The sequence below is a fragment of the Staurois parvus genome, unplaced genomic scaffold (genome assembly GCF_062004578.1).
Source record: "Staurois parvus isolate SC_StPar_1 unplaced genomic scaffold, SC_StPar_1.0 ptg001122l, whole genome shotgun sequence".
In the NCBI taxonomy this organism is placed as follows: Eukaryota; Metazoa; Chordata; class Amphibia; order Anura; family Ranidae; genus Staurois; species Staurois parvus.
This window is the reverse complement of record NW_028318918.1, coordinates 385,958-407,959: the sequence shown is the minus strand read 5'-3', so window position 1 is coordinate 407,959 and position 22,002 is coordinate 385,958. Positions and strand designations below refer to the sequence as shown.

General features: G+C 46.0%; 1 protein-coding gene across 1 annotated transcript in view; it reads left to right on the top strand.

Annotated features, from left to right (window-relative positions):
- ZBTB45 (zinc finger and BTB domain containing 45) overlaps positions 1-20,824 on the top strand; it is a 50,877-nt gene extending 30,053 nt beyond the window's left edge. The window contains exon 3 of the mRNA XM_089658988.1: positions 460-20,824. Within this exon, the coding sequence (XP_089515114.1) occupies positions 460-713 (254 nt within the window). The 3' untranslated portion in view covers positions 714-20,824. The remainder of the gene's footprint in view (positions 1-459) is intronic.
- The last annotated feature ends 1,178 nt before the right edge of the window (positions 20,825-22,002 follow it).

The following is a 22,002-nucleotide window of genomic DNA, read 5'->3' as shown; positions in this document are numbered from 1 at the left end:
TGGGTGGAGGTCAGTGGAGGGATTGGCAGAGAGGGGTGGAGGCCATTGGAGGGACTGGCAGAGAGGGATGGAGGAAACTGAATGGAGGCCAGTGGAGGGATTGGCAGAGAGGGGTGAAGGACACTGAGTGGAGGTATTGGCAGAGAGGGGTGAAGGACACTGAGTGGAGGTATTGGCAGAGAGGGGTGGTAGATACAGAACGGTTAGTAAGGTGGATAAGTCTGGCAGCAGTGTTCATGATAGACTGGAGGGGGGATAGCCTGTGATGAGGTCAGCCAATGAGGAGGGAGTTACAGTAGTCAAGGCGTGATATGACAAGGGAGTGAATAAGTTGCTTAGTGGTTTCCGGGGTTAGGAACGGGCGTGTCTTGGAGATGTTATGCGTCTTTATATAAAATAGCCATCATTGGCCTAATGTGTTTCTTTTTCTTTTTTTTTTTCTTTTTCTCCCTCCTCCAGGAGAGAAGCCCCACCAATGCAGCATCTGCTGGCGCTCCTTCTCCTTAAGGGATTATCTCCTCAAACACATGGTGACCCACACCGGCGTCCGTGCGTTCCAGTGCTCGATCTGCTGCAAGCGATTCACCCAGAAGAGCTCGCTCAACGTCCACATGCGCACCCACCGCCCCGAACGCTTCCAGTGCTGCTTCTGCAATAAGTACTTTTCTCACCGCACCCTCCTGGAGAGGCACATCGCCACACACACCGCCTGATCGGTCAACCCTCTTAACAACTGACACTCGCCACAGTAGGCCAGCCGCTCCTCGGCCCGGCTACAGATGTTTGGAGAGGCATGGGACTTGGCGCCATCTGCCTCGCCCTTGTGATCTATATCCCCAAAGACTTACTATTGATGTTTATCAATATATTTGTTACATAACACAGCACTTATCTTATGGTATCCAAAGGTGGATTAATCATGGGAGGAAGGGAATGAAAAGAACTCTAATTACGGCTTCATTCTCTCTGCCTTTTCTATATTAAGGACGAGGATTTTCTACACTACTCGGCATGCAGGCACTTTTAATATGCATGCCCTGGGACTGTCCGGTGGATCCTCTTTCTAGTAGTGGATCCCTAGAGACCAGCATTGTCCAGAGCGGAGATTATGTTCCCTGGTGGAACACTATTATATATATTTTTTTTTTTTGTTAAATTTCATATCCGTAGGGACCCAGCAGTATTGTGATCTATCATCTGCTTTTATAGCAGAGCTTCGCCGATTTGATTGGTTGGTGTGCAATTGGGTGAGGCGAGTCTGCTGTATTCATACAGCAGCAGAGACCCTTCACTCTCCAACGCTTTCTCCATGAGAAAAAGAGTCACGTCTGCGAAAGCCTGTTAGGAAGTATGGATATTTAAGTTCAAAGATTGGAGGACAATGAAACCTGGAGCCCCATAGTAAAGGACCCGTGACCAGCAAAACAATGGCAAAGGTGCAAGTTGTACTTGCATAGCAAACTTGTGAAGGAAAAAAACAAAAAAAAAAAAACTTGAGTTGCTCATTGCAACAGATCACATTCTTCTTTTTCATTCTCGTGCACTCAGCATCTATATGGTTGGACAACGCAAATAGCTCTTTTTATAACGTCTGGTGTAGTAGAGACATCTTTCATCGTGTACTTTCACAAATCATTATTTTCAGTAACCTAGCTTGGCGATTTAGGTGCACCAGTTCTTGAACTGTTTTTTTAGGAGGAGCGGTAAATCCAAAGTGCAAGTTGGCCTATTTATAAGAACTATTATTATGTACGATGCATTTCCGGTCAGCTTCACGTAGCCAGAGAAACAGAAGGCAATAGCTCAGCACTGCCCTGGACCATGTTTGGTCCTGCTAGGTCATTACAAGGGTGGCAATGGCTCCACGGCACTGAAGCTGCCCGACATTTAGCTCTTTCCATAGTGCCTCACTGAGAACATCGATTTATTCTCGCAATTCTTCCCTCCGATGAGAGCTTACAAATAATGCCCTGGCTGCAGTCGCACAACCGCACACTGAAGCCACTTTAGGCAAGAGTTGGGGAACCCTTTGCAAAGATTAGAAGAATATGGAGAAATCCTTTAACTTAAAGATTCCATGGTGGGAATTCATTTTGAGACTGCCATTCTGCATTGGATTTTGTCATAAATCGCTGTGTTGACCACATTGTTGCACACTATTAATAGTTTCTTGATGTAAGCCGACATGTGCAGTGGGTTTACTGGCCGTTCACAGAACGCAACCAAGGCATTTATGTGGAGGGGCATAGGGGGAACCAAGGGAAGTTAAAGGTGAACCCCAGGTAAACTGATGAACATGCACACTGCAGATTACACTACATCTAAGCAATGCAGAGTGGTCCTTGACACAGCCCAGCCTCTGATAGGACAGCAAAGAAGCTGTTGCACATTCAGAATGTCTCTTCTTTATTTACATTCTCTTAATGTAGGGCAGTGGTCTCCAAAGTACAGCCTGCGGGACAGATGCAGCCCTCTGCTTGCATATATCTGGCCCATGGGGCACTATTCCTCCCACTGATACCAATGATGGGGCACTATTGCTCCCACTGATACCAATGATGGCACACTTTTCCTCCCACTGACACCAATGATGGGGCACTATTCCTCCCACTTACACCAATGATGGGGCACTATTCCTCCCACTGACACCAATGATGGCACACTTTTCCTCCCACTTACACCAATGATGGCACACTTTTCCTCCCACTTACACCAATGATGGGGTACTATTCCTTCCACTGACACCAATGATGGCGCACTTTTCCTCCCACTGGCACCAATGATGGGGCACTATTCCTCCCACTTACACCAATGATGGGGTACTATTCCTTCCACTGACACCAATGATGGCGCACTTTTCCTCCCACTGGCACCAATGATGGGGTACTATTCCTTCCACTGACACCAATGATGGCACACTTTTCCTCCCACTTACACCAATGATGGGGTACTATTCCTTCCACTGACACCAATGATGGCGCACTTTTCCTCCCACTGGCACCAATGATGGGGCACTATTCCTCCCACTGGCACCAATGATGGGGCACTTTTCCTCCCACTGGCACCAATGATGGGGCACTTTTCCTCTCACTGGCACCAATGATGGGGCACTTTTCCTCCCACTGGCACCAATGATGGGGCACTTTTCCTCCCAATGGCACCAATGATGGGGCACTATTCCTCCCACTGTCACCAATGATGGGGCACTATTCCTCCCACTGGCACCAATGATGGGGCACTTTTCCTCCCAATGGCACCAATGATGGGGCACTATTCCTCCCACTGGCACCAATGATGGGGCACTTTACCTCCCACTGGCACCAACGATGGGGCACTTTACCTCCCACTGACACCCAAGGATGAGACACTATTTTTGCCACTGACACCAGCACTTGGAAAGTTTGGAGATCCCTGTTGTAGAGCAAGGCAGCAAAGTCCTAACTGGCTCCTAGAGCTGTGACAAAGATGTCACAGGCCCCCCCATTTGATATTGGGGGGGGGGTCACATGCTTCTACATACCCAGAAGCCCCGCTCTGACGGTGCTGGGAAGGTGGCAAGGGAGTATAGCTCACTAAATGCCTGGGCATGTGGACTATCTGCCGATGCTATTTGCCCTAAAAGGGATAATGTTTCTTTAATCTTCACCTTTAAAAATTATGTTTTATATCTGCATCTGTCAGTCGCAGATAAAGTATCCACATCATTATCCTTGGGGCTCTTTCAAACCAGTGGTAATGCTTACTGTGGTGGATTGCTTTTCAGAGTGCGGTAAAGCAATGGCGGGCAGGCAGACACCAGTTTCTGTTGACAGACAGCAGTTTTACATTGCGGGGCCACAAAGCAACTGTGAGCCAAACGTTTGGCCTACGGTTGCGGCGCAGCCCCATTGATCTCAATGCGAAAGTTTGACCAGGTGTGCTGCCTGTTAAATTCTGCAAAATTGCAGCAGCTGTGAAGCAAAGTGCCACAACATGTACAGCCCTGTGAGACTGTAGCGTTGAGTTCTGGGGTGGGGATAAAACTGCTTTTATCCCCCCTCCTCCAACCACTGATATGGAAGCACCCCTCATTTGTCTGCTGCAACCATTGCTGCATCAGCTATTGGTTTTTGGGTTCCCCAATTTATTCTCTGCAACACTGGAGACACACCCGAACTTTTGTTGGGTCGAATCAGAGACCCAAACTACGATGCTGACATCTCCGAAAGATGTGCACATATGGTGGAAGATTTTAACTCACTAGAATCTAACGAATATTGGAATATCCATTTGGATGAAAAGACCTTCAAATGGAAAAAGCAAACGTGCCGAAGTCCTGCTTTAGATTAGGCAATGGCAACATACACAACCCCAAAAATACAAAAACTATTATTATTATTATACAGTATTTATATAGCACCAAAAAGTTTGCTCAGCGCTGTACAATATAGTGGGGACAGTACATGAGACAATACAGTACAATACAATACACGAGGGGTTCAAGGGCCCTGCTCTTTCGAGCTTACAATCTAGGAGGGAGGGGAGGAAGTGGCTGTGGGGGATGGAGTGGAGAAGATCGGCTGTTAGGTGAGGGCGGGATAGGCTTCCCTGAAGAGATGGGTTTTCAGGGTGTGCCTAAAGGTGAGGAGGGTGCGGTGAATTGGGGTAGTGAGTTCCAGAGGATGGGGGAAGTCCTGGAGAAGTCCTGCAGTCGGGCGTGGGAGGAGGAGACCGGGTAGCTAGAAAGTAGGAGGTCTTGTGAGGAGCGAAAAGTACAGGTTGGGTGGTATTTGGGTATCAGGTCAGTAAGGTAGTTTGGGGCAGCGTTATGAATGAAAACTAAAGAGAATTTCATTGTGTCAAGCTTGTGAGCTTTGATTGAAAGTACGACAGGTCCACTTTAACATCCCTTCGCTCCCATCAGCCCCTCCACATAAAACCTTTTTGCAGGAGTTCCGTAATCATCCGAGTACGTGGAAGGAAATGAGATCCAGCCGGTCCACAATTCACAATAATACACAAGGTCACCGACCAGACTACGGCAAGCCTCCTCGCTGTTGATGTGTGTGAGTCGGAAATCTTCTCTTGCAATGTGTAAATAGCCTATTTAACCAGCATATCTAATATGTTTGTATTTATGAACCTGTGTGTGACTTCTCGGCGGTGTGTTATAAAATTGTGTTTCTCGTCGTTACTGATACCGTCGCGCTTCCAAAGAAGCCGCTTCTCAATGTATTTATAGACGCAAAGTTTGATGTTGGTCACATATACGCATGTTTTACGTGTGCTGTTGCGTGAAAGGATTTTTTTTTTTTTTTTCCCCCGTTTTTTTTTTTTTTTGTAACATGTTGAGCGACGCAAAAAAAGAGCATTTTATTTTCTGATCCTAACAAGTCGACAAACAAAATTCTAAGCTTGTATTCCAGGATTACTTGCTATTGCTTCTTTCTGTAGCTTTGAATAATGTAAGGAACTCATTTGGGATCTGTTTATTGGCACGAGTGGCCTTTGAAACCCAACTGGTCACAAAAAAAAAAAAAAACTTGCAGTGGACTGCCGCTGATCATTGCGACTTTATGTGCGGCTTGACGTCATCTGTGTGACTTTGTGCACAGATGTCAATGCAAGTCACAGCTGAAATTGCAAATAATAATGCAGGAACCTTTTTCAAAGTCGGTGCAAATTGGGGTTGCACCAATTTTGAATGGTTCCATAGCCAGCATTAGGGTGCAACTTGTCAAACAACTTTGATCTGCCGAGTCCCCGTCGGTGTGAACCAGGGCTTAAGAAGGAACTCCTCAGCAATATTTGCATTTATACTGATCACCTAGAGATTTCAAAAAGCCTTACTGTGAAGGGTAAACACTCTTCATGAAGATGTCTCGCAACTTATCCAAGCTGCTGCTTCTTTTGGAAAGAGTATTGGGGACATACCCCAGCATTTGTACCTTAAAGGGTCACCCTATTCCAGTCCCCATGGAACATGCCTAGGCAGAAGTTGACTGCCCAGTAACTGGATGGGAGGTGTAGTAAGTTGTGGAATCATCTTGTTCTAATTGCATATCTTAATGTCCGGAAGTCTGTAAAAAGATGGAATGATGTAACTAGAAGAGGGTGCTTCCACAAATTTTTTTTTTTTACACCTTCCATGCTGTTCTTGGGCAATCGGCATCTGCATTGACATGTTCCATGGTGATTGGGTTAGGAGTTACCTGTGTGGATAGAAAGGTTGGGTTATGTTCAGCATCTGCATTGACATGTTCCATGGTGATTGGGTTAGGAGTTACCTGTATGGATAGAAAGGTTGGGTTATGTTCAGCATCTGCATTGACATGTTCCATGGTGATTGGGTTAGGAGTTACCTGTGTGGATAGAAAGGTTGGGTTATGTTCAGCATCTGCATTGACATGTTCCATGGTGATTGGGTTAGGAGTTACCTGTATGGATAGAAAGGTTGGGTTATGTTCAGCATCTGCATTGACATGTTCCATGGTGATTGGGTTAGGAGTTACCTGTATGGATAGAAAGGTTGGGTTATGTTCAGCATCTGCATTGACATGTTCCATGGTGATTGGGTTAGGAGTTACCTGTGTGGATAGAAAGGTTGGGTTATGTTCAGCATCTGCATTGACATGTTCCATGGTGATTGGGTTAGGAGTTATCTGTGTGGATAGAAAGGTTGGGTTATGTTCAGCATCTGCATTGACATGTTCCATGGTGATTGGGTTAGGAGTTAACTGTGTGGATATAAAGGTTGGGTTATGTTCAGCATCTGCATTGACATGTTCCATGGTGATTGGGTTAGGAGTTACCTGTGTGGATAGAAAGGTTGGGTTATGTTCAGCATCTGCATTGACATGTTCCATGGTGATTGGGTTAGGAGTTACCTGTGTGGATAGAAAGGTTGGGTTATGTTCAGCATCTGCATTGACATGTTCCATGGTGATTGGGTTAGGAGTTACCTGTGTGGATAGAAAGGTTGGGTTATGTTCCTGACACTCATCAAAACTTAAACAGAAGCTACAAATGAAAAATGCAATAAAAACATCCTCATGCTCCTTAACAGCTTTTTTAAATTTTAGATATTGTCAATATTTTACATGACGTGCCAAATCTCTAGTTTGCTTGCCCCCGTGATCAAATGCTGGCAGCGGACATCTTATTTGAGGGCATCTGAAGCTGGCGCCAGTGAGATCCGGGATGTAGTGCAGCTGGTTTACCCAGCATGCACTTCCCGATCTTGCGCATGTGCAAGAGTGACCATGCCCGGCGTACAGCGTTTTCATCAAGTTGCTATAGTAACGGCGGAGGTTCCGCCCCGTTATAGCAACCTGTTCACAACAAAGGACCCTGAAGGAGCAAAGGCAAATACCCGAAGACTCCTGGGATAGATGGCGCCGATATCCCAGGAGTCCTTGGGAATTGCCTAATGATGTAATCCCCTAGGCGGCCGGGATAGGACATTTAAACAAATGTATTTATAAATGATTAAAAAACTGATCATATCCATTTTGCACTGCACTGGCGATGGGCATTATTATAAGAGGAAGTTCAAAAAGTGGATGAAGCTCCTCTTTCAGCTGCTCGGAGAAGCTTCAAAACATCTTGAACTTACAGAACCAGTCCAGTTGAATGTGACCAACTACTACTCGCTATACCATCTCCTGAATAAATGAGAAACTTCATTTGTTTTTGAGCTGAAATCCATACTGCGTGTTGCCTCCCTGCTCCTTTTCTGTGTCTCCTACCTGATTGGATCTGAACTAAAATGGGGGGTTCCATATAATGGAAGGTGACTTTCCCCTGTTGTGTATTTTTCAGGGTGACCTACACAGAGCTGTATGTTTACTGTCTGTGCTCCATTCCTGGGGAAGAAAGTAGAATGATGATTGGCTTCTATTTGTTGACTTCAGCAGCCCCTTTGTTCCATCCATTGTCCAGTTGTGTTTCACTGGAGTTGTTCTTTAGAATGTGCATGGTGATAGGAAGAACGCATGCCCTGATCTTGGCGGGATCAGGCAACGTCGCAGTTTTGGGCAGTAAATCCTGGTGGGTATCAACCTGTCCAGGGGACGAATGGGATTATTTTAGCTAGTAGACCTTGAGGTCCCACTGTAAGGGCTGCCCTGATCTTGGCGGGATCAGGCAACGTCGCAGCTCTGGGCAGTAAATCCTGGTGGGTATCAACCTGTCCAGGGGACGAATGGGATTATTTTAGCTAGTAGACCTTGAGGTCCCACTGTAAGGGCTGGCTCACATCACGCTATGCGATTCATCCTGCATACAAAACGCACTCCATTTGCGATCTGTAACGGCCGTCAATAAAAAGTTGACACCCCAAAGGGAGGGCGGTTGCCCACACTGGATCACATGGTACTTCTGTACCATGTGATGATCTGCTTGCAGTGGATTTTAAAAAGTAGTTCACGGTCTACGGTGTGGTGCAATTTTGGCCTGTACAAAATGAAGGCTTGAAATCCCGCTGCGCAGAGCCGTATGAGAATCGCACAGGAACGCGCAACGTGTTCTTGTGCGGTTAATGGTGTGACCCGGCCCTCAAGGTTGTTGGGAGCGCACAGGGTCATGCTGGTTGTACACAGGACACTAATTCTGTATGCCTGTTGTAAAACCAAGCTTCGTGTAGCAAGGATATGCAAAGTGCTGTAACCTGTGGTAACCAATTATTGCACTTATCACTGCCTTGAATAAACCTGTGTATAGCACAGGGGCGGACTGACAACTCATGGGGCCCCTGGGCAATAGGGGATCATGGGGCCCCTGTGTCCTTGCCCAAACAAAAAAAGCCTATGAAAAAGGTACCAGGGGCATCTCATGGGGCCCCCTACTGACCCCGGGCCCTCGGGCTGTGCCCGAGTTTCCAAATGGTCAGTCCGCCCCTGGTATAGCATATGTAGATTTTTATGTCCAACCATCATGTTTAGGCCTACAAGCCAGTGTAGAAGTGGCTCCATCATCTTCCCAACGCTGCTAGTGGCAGTGGTGTGACCTCCTGTCCTCTTGGTATGCCAGAAATGGCTACAGGGGAGAGTCTAGAACACGGGTGTCAAACTGGCCACCCTCCAGCTGTTGCCAAACTACAAGTCCCATGAGGCATTGCAAGATTGACAGTTACAAGCGTGACTCCCAAAGGCAGAGGCATGAGGGGACTTGTAGTTTGGCAACAGCTGGAGGGCCGCCAGTTCGACACCTCAGGTCTAGAATCTAGAAAGTTGAAGTGGCTGATTTGTATACTGGCGTTATCAGTAAATGAAGCTATTAGTTCTCTAGTGGCTACAAACACCATTTTGTGCCTCCTTTGCAAATTTTCAGCTTAATGTGGTTTTAAAGCCTTAAGGTTTTTCACCTTAAAGCGATACTAAGGGTTTGCTTTTTGGAGGGGGGGGGTAACAAACATGTCTATACGTAGCTGCTGTGTGAAGTGGTTTTGCACAGAGCAGCCTGGATCCTCTACTTGGGTCCCCCGCAGGCTCTCCTGGCTCCTCTTTTCTGTCTGGTGCCCCCACAGCAAACAGCCTGCTATGGGGGCACCTGAGCAGGCATGTTCTTGAAGCCACTGCCCATTCACACACACAGCCTTGGCCTTACCCCACTCCACTCTCTCCTCATTGGCTGAGTGGCTGTGATTGACAGCAGCGGGAGCCATTGCTGTCTCAGCCAATGAGGAGGCAGGGACCTGGGACAGCCGAGGCTGTTGTGCACATCAGTGGATCGCAATGGGGCTCAGGTAAATAATGAGGGGGCTGGGGGCACTGCTACACAAAGAAGGTTTTTTTATCTTCATGCATGAAAAAAAAAACCTTAAGCCTTTCCAACCACTTTAATGCATTAGGGAGAAAACCCTTCTGTTCTGGAGCCCCCCACCTTTTTATTACCTGAGCCCAATCTGGTCCAATTATGTGTTTGAGAGCAGCGGCTATAGCCGCTCTCTCCCTCCTCATTGGGCAGATTGATAGCAGTGGGAGCTATTGCTGTGACACGGGAGTAGGGGGGCGGGCAGAGCTGCACGCTCTGTGTCAATGGACGCAAAAAAGGGCAGCTCAGGTGCGAGCCCGCACGGGTGCCCCCATGGAAAGCCGCTTTCCATGGTGACACCTGCTGAAGAGCCGCAGCCAGGAGTGCCGGTGGCAGAGCCCAGAAGAGGAGGATTGGGCTGCTCTGTGCAAAGGCACTACACAGAGCAGGTAAGTATAGACGTGTGTTGTTTTAATTTTTTTAAAAAACACGAAGGTTTCATATCACTTAAAGGCCTCATGCCCATTGGACGGTCTCTCCTAGACACCTTTCCTCCTTGCAGTGGTGTTTTGAAAGAAAAAAAGCCCTTGACACTTGTAAGTGCGTGTAACTCCTTTAGTTGCCTCAAGCACTTGGGCAGTAATTCACTTCATGGGCCAAAATAATGTATTCTGGCCATTAAAATGAATAAACGCGCAAGTGCTAAAGCGCCTGGGACCAACGCATTTTTAGACATGTTTTCAGACAATTACAGGCGTCAAGTGCTCTTCTTTTGCCAAAACGCAGTTGGTTCTGGACACACTAGCAGTGGGGTTTTTTCTGCCTCTAACCTCCTATACACCGTGTTCCAAATTATTATGCAAATGATATTTTTCTCGTTTCCCTCAATAATTGATGTAAATAACAGTCAGCATAATTCTCATGTTATCAACTATAAGAGTACAATTCACATTTTATTGAACAAACCTCCTAATGATAACAGGATTTTTGTTCCAAATTATTCCGCACAGTAAGTTTCAAAACACTTTATAGGTTGAAAAGAACTGAGAATTGTCATTTGTTGTGTTTGCAGCATATTTACTGAAATCAAAAGCTATTTCAATCAAACTTTTAACAACATTTCAACTTTTTAAACATTTTAACAGGTCACGTTACATTGTAACATAGGACCCCTTATTTGATAGCAGCTTCACAAGTCTGGCATCCATTGAACTTGTGAGTTTTTGGACCGTTTCTGCTTGAATTTGTTTGCAAGATGTCAGAATAGCCTCCCAGAGCTGCTGTTTGGATGTTAACTGCCTCCCACCCTCATAGATCTTTTGCTTGAGGATGCTCCAAAGGTTCTCAATAGGATTGAGGTCAGGGGAGGATGGAGGCCACACCATGACTTTCTCTCCTTTTATCCCCATAGCAGCCATTGATGCAGAGGTATTCTTTGCAGCATGAGATGGTGCATTGTCATGCATGAAGATGATTTTATTACGGAAAGCATAGTTCTTCCTTCTGTACCAGGGAAGAAAGTGGTCGGTCATAAACTCCACATACTTTGCAGAGGTCATCTTTACACCTTCGGGGCCCCTAAAGGGTCTGACCAGCTCTGTTCCCATGATTCTGGCCCAAAACATGACTCCCCCACCGCCTTGCTGACGTCGCAGCCTTGATGGAACAGGGTGGCCGTCCACCATCCATCCACTACTCCATCCATCTGGACCATCCAGGGTTGCACGGCACTCATCAGTGAACAGGACTGTTTGAAAATTAGTCTTCATGTATTTTTCTGCCCAATGCAGCCGTTTCTGCTTGTGAGCATTGGTTAGTGGTGGCCGAATAGAAGGTTTATGCACAGTTGCAAGACTCTGGAGGACTCTACACCTTGATGTCCGTGGGACTCCAGAGGCACCAGCAGCTTCAAATATCTGTTTGCTGCTATGTAATGGTATTTTAGCAGCTGCTCTCTTGATCCGATGCATGGATCCGGCGGAAATCTTCCTCAATGTGCCTTTATCTGCACCAACCCGTCTGTGCTCTGAATCAGCCACAAATCTCTTAATAGTGCGATGATCACGCTTACGTTTTCGTGAAATATCGAATGTTTTTATACCTCGTCCAAGGCATCGAACTATTTCACTCTTTTCGGCAGCAGAGAGATCCTTTTCCTTCCCCATATTGCTTGAAAATGGTGCTCTGCTTAATAATGTGGAACACCCTCCTTTAGTAGTTTTTCCTTAAATTGGGCTCCCCGGCCAATCTAATTATCACAGGTGTCCGAGATTGTTTTCAGTGATCAAAAGAGCCCTGACACACAATGCCATCCATGAGTTACACTGAAAAACAAAATATTTCATCTTTGTGACACTTAAATAGAATTCGCATAATAATTTGGAACGCGGTGTATATGCATGGACACATAGACTAACATGAAGGGACAAAAACCGTCAGATGCCCCTAAGAGCAAAAAACATCCAGTGTGCACGAGGCCAGGAGGCCAAGTCCACCTTTTCAAAAAAAATGCACATATATTTGCAGGAAAAAAAATGCATGAACTATTTTTTTTGCAAAGCATTGCAACCGTGTTGGATGGTGGGTGCAATGCCAGACTCCTGCAGACTTTCTCCAGCTCTCTGTACCAAGGTAGAAACTTTTATTTGGAGAGGTGGAGGAATACAAGTGTGAAGATCCGTTAAGAACTACAAGTCTGTCTGTCGTGGTGGCAGATGGGACTTGTAGTTGTTTTATTCACAGATCTGAATGGATGAATGACGCGGCTGTGTGGACAGAAGCATGGACCCAAATAGGAAATATGAAATTGTAAAAACAAAAGGCAGATGGGACTTGTAAGTTCTTTCATTCACAGATCTCTGTAAATGAATGACGCAGCTTTGTGGACAGATGCATGGACCCAAATAGGAAATCTGAAATTGTAAAAACAAAAGGCAGATAGGACTTATATAGTTCTTTCATTCACAGATCTCTGGTAATGAATGATACAGATGTGTGGACAGAAACATGAACCCAAACAGGAAATAGAAAATTGTAAAAAAACAAAAGGCAGACGGGACTTGTGGTTCTTTCATTCACAGATCTCTGGTAATGAATGACGCAGATGTGTGGACAGAAGCATGGACCCAAATAGGAAATATGAAATTGTAAAAACAAAAGGAAGATGGGACTTGTAGTTCTTTCATTCACAGATCTCTGTGAATGAATGACGCAGCTGTGTGGACAGAAGCATGGACCCAAATAGGAAATATAAAACTGTAACAACAAAAGGCAGATGGGACTTGTAGTTCTTTCATTCACAGATCTGAATTAATGAAGCAGCTGTGTGGACAGAAGCATGGACCCAAATAGGAAATTGTAAAAACAAAATGCTGATGGGACTTGTAGTTCTTTCATTCACAGATCTGAATTAATGAAGCAGCTGTGTGGACAGAAGCATGGACCCAAATAGGAAATATGAAATTGTAAAAACAAAATGCTGATGGGACTTGTAGTTCTTTCATTCACAGATCTCTGAATGAATGACGCAGCTGTGTGGACAGAAGCATGGACCCAAATAGGAAATATGAAATTGTAAAAACAAAAGGTAGAGTTAGCCTTTAAAACATGGCTGCCTGTGTAGAAATGATAGGTGGTGCCCATTGTTTGCACTGGTGTGTGATGTGTTGCCATTTGTACCTTTTCTCCCTTTTTACAAGAAAATGCCAACTTTTTCTTTTTTTTTTTTTTTCCTAAATTTGCAATTCTAAACCAAAGTTCTGATGACCATTGGCTTAATGCACTGCACTGCATTTTGCAGGATTTCCTGTGACATCACATCCTGTGGATCACAAAGCAAAGTTTTTTTTTTTGGTTTTTTTTTCTTGCTGCGTTGACGTGCATTTTACATGCATCGACCTGCGTTGCGATGTGTTAAAGTGCATACACGTTGCATTTTAACACAACGCAGGTCATCACAGCATTGTGGTGTAAACAGGACACATGAGAAACAATTGTTTTTTACGTGTCTTTGTGTTCATTAGCGGTCTTACAGCTGCACTAAATTACGGATCAATGTCCTAATGTGAATTGGCCCTTAAACTGGAGCCCTCAGAATGTATAGCTGTACATGCTAGCCAGTCAGCTTCTAAGGCTGGCCATACACTATACAATTTTCTGTCCAATTTTTTGACCAATTTTCTTTAGATCTTCAATTATGAAGTGTAAGGACCTGCCTAATTGGATACAATTGAAAGCGTTGTTTAGGTTTGACCTCATATTATATGGTTTTTGGTAAATCTAAAGCAAAATTCTCAAGAAAGTTGTATAATGTATGGCCAGCCTAACCTCAGCTTGATCAATTAGGCTTTGATCATACATCCCAGAAGCTTAGGACAGGAATTTGCCTAGGTTCACACTGTGACCTGCATGTGAATCGCACCACATTCCTGTGCAATTCACATGCGATTCTTGGTGGTGTGATTGGAGCCCATTCATTTTGAAAGGAAAGTACATTTTATTTACTAATGCTGTCCATTGATTGATCAAAACTCAGCTGGTTCAGCAGGGACTGAACGAATTCTAATCCATCTATGGCCATACCTGCTTGACGGGCTTGTTGGAAAACTTTTGTTGACCACTGGCTTGCAGCCGCTGATCAGTGTATTCTGTCAGTGGAAGAGTCCCACTGTCACAATAAAATGGCAGAGCAGAGAAGGTTCCTCCTTGCATGTGTGTATGGGGAGATCTGTTCATTCCCCCCCACTCAGCCATTTTGGCTGATCAGAAAAAATAAGAGACATCTATGGCCAGCTTTAAAAAAAAAAAAAAAAGACGGCTACAGCAGTCTATAAGTGCGATGGATTTCCTCCCCAGCCAAGCCATAGTAAAGACAGAATATCCTGTTTTCAGCCCTGTTGGCTCCAGTATTGATACCAGGAGGCACATCATGGGGGGCAATTCACAGTATTGTGCGTGGTAAAACATGTTTCATGGTGTGCTACATTGCAGTGCCATTTGCTTTGAATGGCACCTCTATGCACTTAGGCAGCTCAGCACAATGCACTTGCCTTATAGTGAAGTGCGCAGATGTGAACCATATGTGCCTTGTGGGGTACGCTAACACAGTGTGAATAGGGCCATGGGTTATGTTCACACAACACCTAGTTATGGGGTACTTGATACCCTTTTACCTGCCAAAACAAAATGCTGCCACTGCCAATTAGAACAGGCCCGATGGCAGTCATTGATTGGACATCGGGTTCATGCACTATTGCCTCATTCACTTCAATGACTACCTTGGTGTTATTTTATATTAAGGGCCAAATGGAGCTTGTGAAAGGCTAAATCATCCTCTCTCAACCAGGGTTCCCCCAGATCAGCCTTGCTCAACCTGGGTTCCCCCAGATCATCCTCTCTCAACCAGAGTTCCCCTAGATTAGCCTCTCCCAACCAGGGTTCCCCCAGATCAGCCTCGCTCCACCAGGGTTCCCCCATATCAGCCTCGCTCCACCAGGGTTCCCCCAGATCAGCCTCGCTCCACCAGGGTTCCCCCAGATCAGCCTCGCTCCACCAGGGTTCCCCCAGATCAGCCTCGCTCCACCAGGGTTCCCCCAGATCAGCCTCGCTCCACCAGGGTTCCCCCAGATCAGCCTCGCTCCACCAGGGTTCCCCCAGATCAGCCTCGCTCCACCAGGGTTCCCCCAGATCAGCCTCGCTCCACCAGGGTTCCTCCAGATCAGCCTCGCTCCACCAGGGTTCCCCCAGATCAGCCTCGCTCCACCAGGGTTCCCTCACATCAGCCTCGCTCCACCAGGGTTCCCTCACATCAGCCTCTCTCAACCAGGGTTCCCTCACATCAGCCTTTCTCAACCAGGGTTCCCTCACATCAGCCTTTCTCAACCAGGGTTCCCTCACATCAGCCTTTCTCAACCAGGGTTCCCTCGCCTCAGCCTTTCTCAACCAGGGTTCCCTCACATCAGCCTTTCTCAACCAGGGTTCCCTCACATCAGCCTTTCTCAACCAGGGTTCCCTCGCCTCAGCCTTTCTCAACCAGGGTTCCCCCAGATCATCGTTTCTCAACCAGGGTTCCCTCGCCTCAGCCTTTCTCAACCAGGGTTCCCTCGCCTCAGCCTTTCTCAACCAGGGTTCCCCCAGATCAGCCTCTCTCAACCAGGGTTCCCCCAGATCGGCCTCGCTCAACCAGGGTTCCCCCACATCAGCCTCTCTCAACCAGGGTTCCCCCACATCAGCCTTTCTCAACCATGCTACAAAGGTTGATAAAGGTGAGGCTAGATGCTCTGTTGTATCCTCCCATGTGAACGTAGTCTAAAAGCTGAACTTCAAGTAGACATAAAAGACACAAATGAATACAGCTCTTTAATCAATAATACATCAATGTATTTTTAAATACAAGCAGTGTAAGTACCTGAATTTTAACTGGTATTCACACTTGCATTCCCCATACAGCAGAGCTGGAGTGTGGCAGGAAGAAGCAGTACACGGAGCCAGTCAGTTCATGTGCTGACACTGACAAGAAGCACGCTGTTAGGAGGAGATAGCAGAGTCACAGAAAGATGAGATCATCACTGTGCTGCTGCTTATGTCACCATCCAGTCACAGGCCAGGCCAGTGGGAAGTCCAGGATGACCTGGGCTCAGAGAAAGTAGGATGAATGAGGTTGGCCATCAGCAAGGGGACATTTAGTGGCAGAAGAAACAAATACAAGTGGGGGAATCCCTGGATTGAAAGAACATTGCAGAAAAGGCTAGTTTTCTTATTTTAAATGAGCTATTCATTTTATCTTGCTTTTTTTGTCTGCAGTTGTGGTTTTAAGGAGCCAGAATTCATAGGCCTTCACTGACTGCTATGGGGAAGGCTGGGAAGTACTGAGCATACCATCAGGCTTTGAAGTTCAAGCTACATTACTGACTTTGGGGGGGGGGGGTCTGAATGAGGCCAGATAAAGACATTATATACAGATGACTCTCTAGGACGGGTGTCAAACTCCATTTCATTGTGGGCCGTATCAGCATTATGGCTGCCCTCAAAGGGCCGGTTGTATATGTAGGACTAGATGTCCAGAGCACCCCACCCCCCATTATATCAGAGGTCAAGAATCCCACACCCTACCTAACCTCACCATGCACACCCTTTGGGGGCAGAGCTGGAAAGCAGAAAGTGCAGGGTCTGGAGGAGGACCAGAGGATGAATGGAGTCAGTTACCAGAGTCTGCTGAATGCTGAGACCAGGGGAGGCAGAGATGAGAAGGTGCTGCAGCTGCAGGATTTGGCAGAAGAGTTCTATTATCCTCTCTGCTGCTGACTGCTGAGACGAGGTGGGGGCAGAGACAAGGGGGTACCTGCAGTAGAGGTTCAAGGGCCACATGAAATGACCTGGAGGGCCGGATTCACCCGCGGGCCTTGTGTTGAAACCTGTGCTCTAGGAGAACTTTAGCAACTCTTCTATTTTTAAAGAAATGCTTTTAATCTAAATTGCACTATTCATCCTACCAGATACCAGAGACTGACCACCCGTTACATCAGATGTCAAGAAGAATCCCACACCCTCCCTAACTTCACCGTGCACTCCCTTTGGGGGCAGGGCTGGAAAGCAGAAAGTGCAGGGTCTGGAGGAGGACCAGAGGAGGAATGGAGTCAGTTACCAGAGTCTGCTGAATGCTGAGACCAGGGGAGGCAGAGATGAGGGGGTACAGCAGCTTCAGGATTTGGCAGAAGAGTTCTATTATCCTCTGTGCTGCTGAGACGAGGTGGGGGCAGATACAAGGGGGTACCTGCAGGAGAGGTTCAAGGGCCACATGAAATGACCTGGAGGGCCGGATTCACCCGCAGGCCTTGTGTTGACACCTGTGCTCTAGGAGAACTCTAGCACCTCTTCTATTTTTTAAAGAAATGCTTTTAATCTAAATTGCACTATTCATCCCGCCAGAGACCAGGGGCGGACTAACCATTTGGAAACTCGGGCACTGCCCGAGGGCCCGGGTCAGTAGGGGGCCCCATGAGATGCCCCTGGTACCTTTTTCATAGGCTTTTTTAAGTTTGGGCAAGGACACAGGGGCCCCATGATCCCCTATTGCCCGGGGGCCCCATGAATTGCCAGTCCGCCCCTGCCAGAGACTGACCACCCGTTATGACAAGGGCTCATACACAAGCGCTACATGCCTGCACTTGTCCGAAGTTCCTCCAGCCCGCCCAGTGCTCATATATTGTTCCTAGCACTTTAAATTTGTATGATCTGTGTCCTGTTTTGTCCTTTTTTTTTTTTTTTTTTTCCCTATATACGTAAATGTTGGTGAATAATTCTATTAGAATTAGGATTTTGCATAAACTGATATTGTGCCATTTTGTGCTCTGAGCCGGTGTTGATGGGATGCAGCCTACCGGAGATTCCAACGGTATGGCCGCCGCCATGTCAGTCCACACAAAACTAAGGTTTCCGATGTGTGGGAGTGTGGTGGGATGAATCGCTTTTGTTTTAATATTTTATTTTAATATTTTATGTTTGGATTTCTTTTCATTTTTAATGGCACCTCAACGCACTAACCCAACCCTCCGACGCACAAACATTGTAGCGCACCACAATGCACAGCAATGCACTAACGCTGGCATAGTGTCCCCGGGGTGCCATCCTAAATGAAAGGCAATGCCATTGGTTGATGCATGCAATGCAACAAAACCGAGTCCAATGAAACCACCTTGTCAGAGATTGGTTTTGTTTACTATCATTGTGGAGTCTTACTCCTTCCGTTGTAGCTGGAGGAGTCTCGCATCCCTTGCTGTATTTTCCATTATAATGAACATATTGTAATAAATAATGAACATAAACGAAATGTGAGACTCTTTGTGAATATGGCAGACGGGTGGGCCTGTGAACTCAAAGGTCATAAAACCCGGAGGTGAGTCAATATATTGATATAAACGCACATATTAGTTTTGGGTGGGGTGAATCCTTTAAATGTAACCTGTGCTGAAAGAAATACGAAAGGCTGCCATTGATAAAACGGTCGTAAAATCTGATTTTCTTTCATGTTAAAGTAGTTACAAACTCTTAGGTAGACCCAGTGAAGTGACTGGCCTCAGCTGATGCACAGAGATGAAACAAATCCTCCTAAATAAGTTCTACCTGTTTAGCTGCGGTGTTCTCTTCTCTCTATCAGTTCAAAGTACTGAATTTATAAAGCTCGTCTGGGGGTTCAGAAAACAGAGAAAGGAGAGCTGAAGTTGCACAGTGCAGAGCTCAGTGAGGAGAGCTCTGGGAGCTGATTGGAGGGAAGAGACAACCCCACCCCCACCCCCCCCCCCCCCCCCCCCCTCCACACGGCTCACAGGAACAGAGCTGAGGCTGTCAAATTATTATTACTATACAGGATTTATATGGCGCCAACAGTTTGCTCAGTGCTTTACAATATAAGGGAGACAGTACAATTACAATACATTTCATTACAGAAGGAATATGAGGACCCTGCTTGTGGAGGTCCCTCTGTCACCATTTTTCTCTTGGTGTCAGGAAAACGTGTCAGAAGTGACTAATTCATATAGTAGAGGAACGAAACAGCAGACAGAAATGACGCTCTCTATTGAGGCAAGTACACACTATAGCGGGGTATGCTTTATTCATGTTTCATGCCTGAGGTTTACAATCACTTTAGGTGGTGTACATGTATGGTTAGTGATGAGTACAGGTAACACTTCCAGGTATTTATCCCTTATTACCGTACTCCCCTGACTATACGTTCGTCTGATTTTCTCTGAAGAAGGATGGGGCCATCTTGGTACAGGCCTATTCACCTTGTGTATGTAGAAAGTAAATGGTGACTGTTGTTTTATGAATGGCAGTGGTGCCAAGCAAGCAACCCACCCCTCCCCCCATGGTCCTTATGCAGAAGGGAAAGCCGCTCTGCACGGAACACAAAGGATTGCAGGTATCACTGTGGTATTAGCGACTACTACGACGATTGATACCTTCTCCGGCGGTCTTTTGGGTATGGTGGTCCAAGCTGGATCAGGTAGCACTGTAGTAGTAGCGACTACTATGACGATTGATACCTTCTCCAGTGGTCTCTTGGGTATGGAGATCCAAGCTGGATCAGGTTTCACTAGTAGTAGCGACTACTATGATGATTGATACCTTCTCCCGTGGTCTCTTGGGTATGGAGGTCCAAGCTGGATCACGTATCACTATAGTAGTAGCGACCACTATGACGATTGATACCTTCTCCAGTGGTCTCTTGGGTATGGAGGTCCAAGCTGGATCAGGTGTTTCACTAGTAGTAGTGACTACTATGACGATTGATACCTTCTCCAGTGATCTCTTGGGTATGGAGGTCCAAGCTGGATCAGGTTTCACTAGTAGTAGCGACTACTATGATGATTGATACCTTCTCCCGTGGTCTCTTGGGTATGGAGGTCCAAGCTGGATCATGTATCACTATAGTAGTAGCGACCACTATGACGATTGATACCTTCTCCAGTGGTCTCTTGGGTATGGAGGTCCAAGCTGGATCAGGTATCACTGTAGTAGTAGCGACTACTATGATGAGTGATACCTTCTCCAGTGGTCTTTTGGGTATGGAGGTCCAAGCTGGACCAATGTAACTATGCCAAAGGGATCATAGCTTTAAAATGCTGACCTGAGGCAAACCATATAGATGTGAAACGTTCGAGTGAGATCCCAACTCCAGATTTGCATGTTTGTTCCACACCAGTGGCTTAGAAACTACTGACGCCATCAACATTGACAGCCAGGCAACAAGTAGATTCAGGAGTGGTAACCAAGGGCAGCCTTCGTACCTCCTCACTACAGGTTCCCTATTAAAACCAAATCAGTCCTTGTAACACGATCAACACAATGGCAAACCTGTCCGCTTTGGTAGAATGTGTAGACCCGGGAAGTTTTTGTCATGAATGTTTTTTCTACATTGGAGTCCGTGCCGACAAACCCGTTCATTGTATTTCTCCAGTTACCCCCAAGCACTTAATTACTCACAAAGCAATGTAGCATTTTCTCTGAGTAACGTTAGCGTGTTGTGTTGCATGTAAAAGAATTTGTTAAAAAAAAAGTTGGGAGAATTAAAAAAAAAAATATCCGTTTTAAAGTGTGGTGTCTTCTTTCAACCCTGTGCAGGAAGGAGCAAGGAACGTCGGATTAGTCCATTGCAAATACGGTCAACTGTGATGGGGCTCAAATTCGCCCGTCTTCCAATGTACCGCAGAAAACGAAATCAGGAAAAGTGTGTTGTGATTCTTTGGCAACCAGTCACGATAAGGTCCTTTTCACACTTGGAAATGGGGTTGTCACCGGTTACATGGGATATGGGTGGCTGACCGCAGCTAACCTCGGCCACTCGCATGTAATCGCTGCATCCAGGGCCGATCGCCCACAGGTGAGTGGCCACGATTAGCTGCGGGAGCTGTCAGCCTCCCATTGGTTTCAATGGGGCTGCCTCCTGCATCTAATAGCAAGGAACTGCCTCTAGGATCCTTGCCTGTAATCAGCGAAGGTCCTATTCACAAGTGTGAATGGGGTCTTAAAGTGTATCAAAACCCAAAAATTAAAATGCAATATACAGCAGCTTACCAGTAGTTAAATGTGGCTGCATTAGTTTTGTTTTTTTAGGATTTTTTTTTTCCTTTGTTTTCATCCTGCAATCCTGCCAGTCACACACCTCCTGTCTTAGGGTGACAACGCTCACATACTATGGTCTGTCGATGGAGGAACAGTGTTGTCACCCTAAGATAGGGAGACTACAGAACACCACCCTTCGTCTTGTAAATAATATGAGGGAGGTACTCTCTAGTCCTAATAATATTCTATAATAGTGTTTGAGATAAAACTGCAGATTGAGCAGGACAGAACTGGGTTTGGGAATAGAAAACTGCTAACATAACCACAGCAGAGTGTATATTAAGGCTCCATTCACACCAATGTATTTTTTAGTGCTTTTTGCAGAAACACACTACAGTCCATGTAACGTGGTTTCCTATGGAACATGTTCACATCTATGCTTTTTTGAAAGCAAAAAGCAGCATTTTTTGCTACAATAGAGTTCAATGGAGAAGCTGCTGAAGTGCATGGTAGTTAGTTTTTGGCACATTTGCATTTTTATTTTGCCCAGCGCGGTAAAAATGCATAACAAATGCGTGTAGAAAAACACAAAACAAAGCGTAAAAAGCACTGGAGAAAGCATCAAACGCAAAATGCATTTATGTGAACCAAACCTAAAGGATAATTGTGCTTTTACTTTTTTTTTTCCTTTGTACCCCCCCCTCCCAC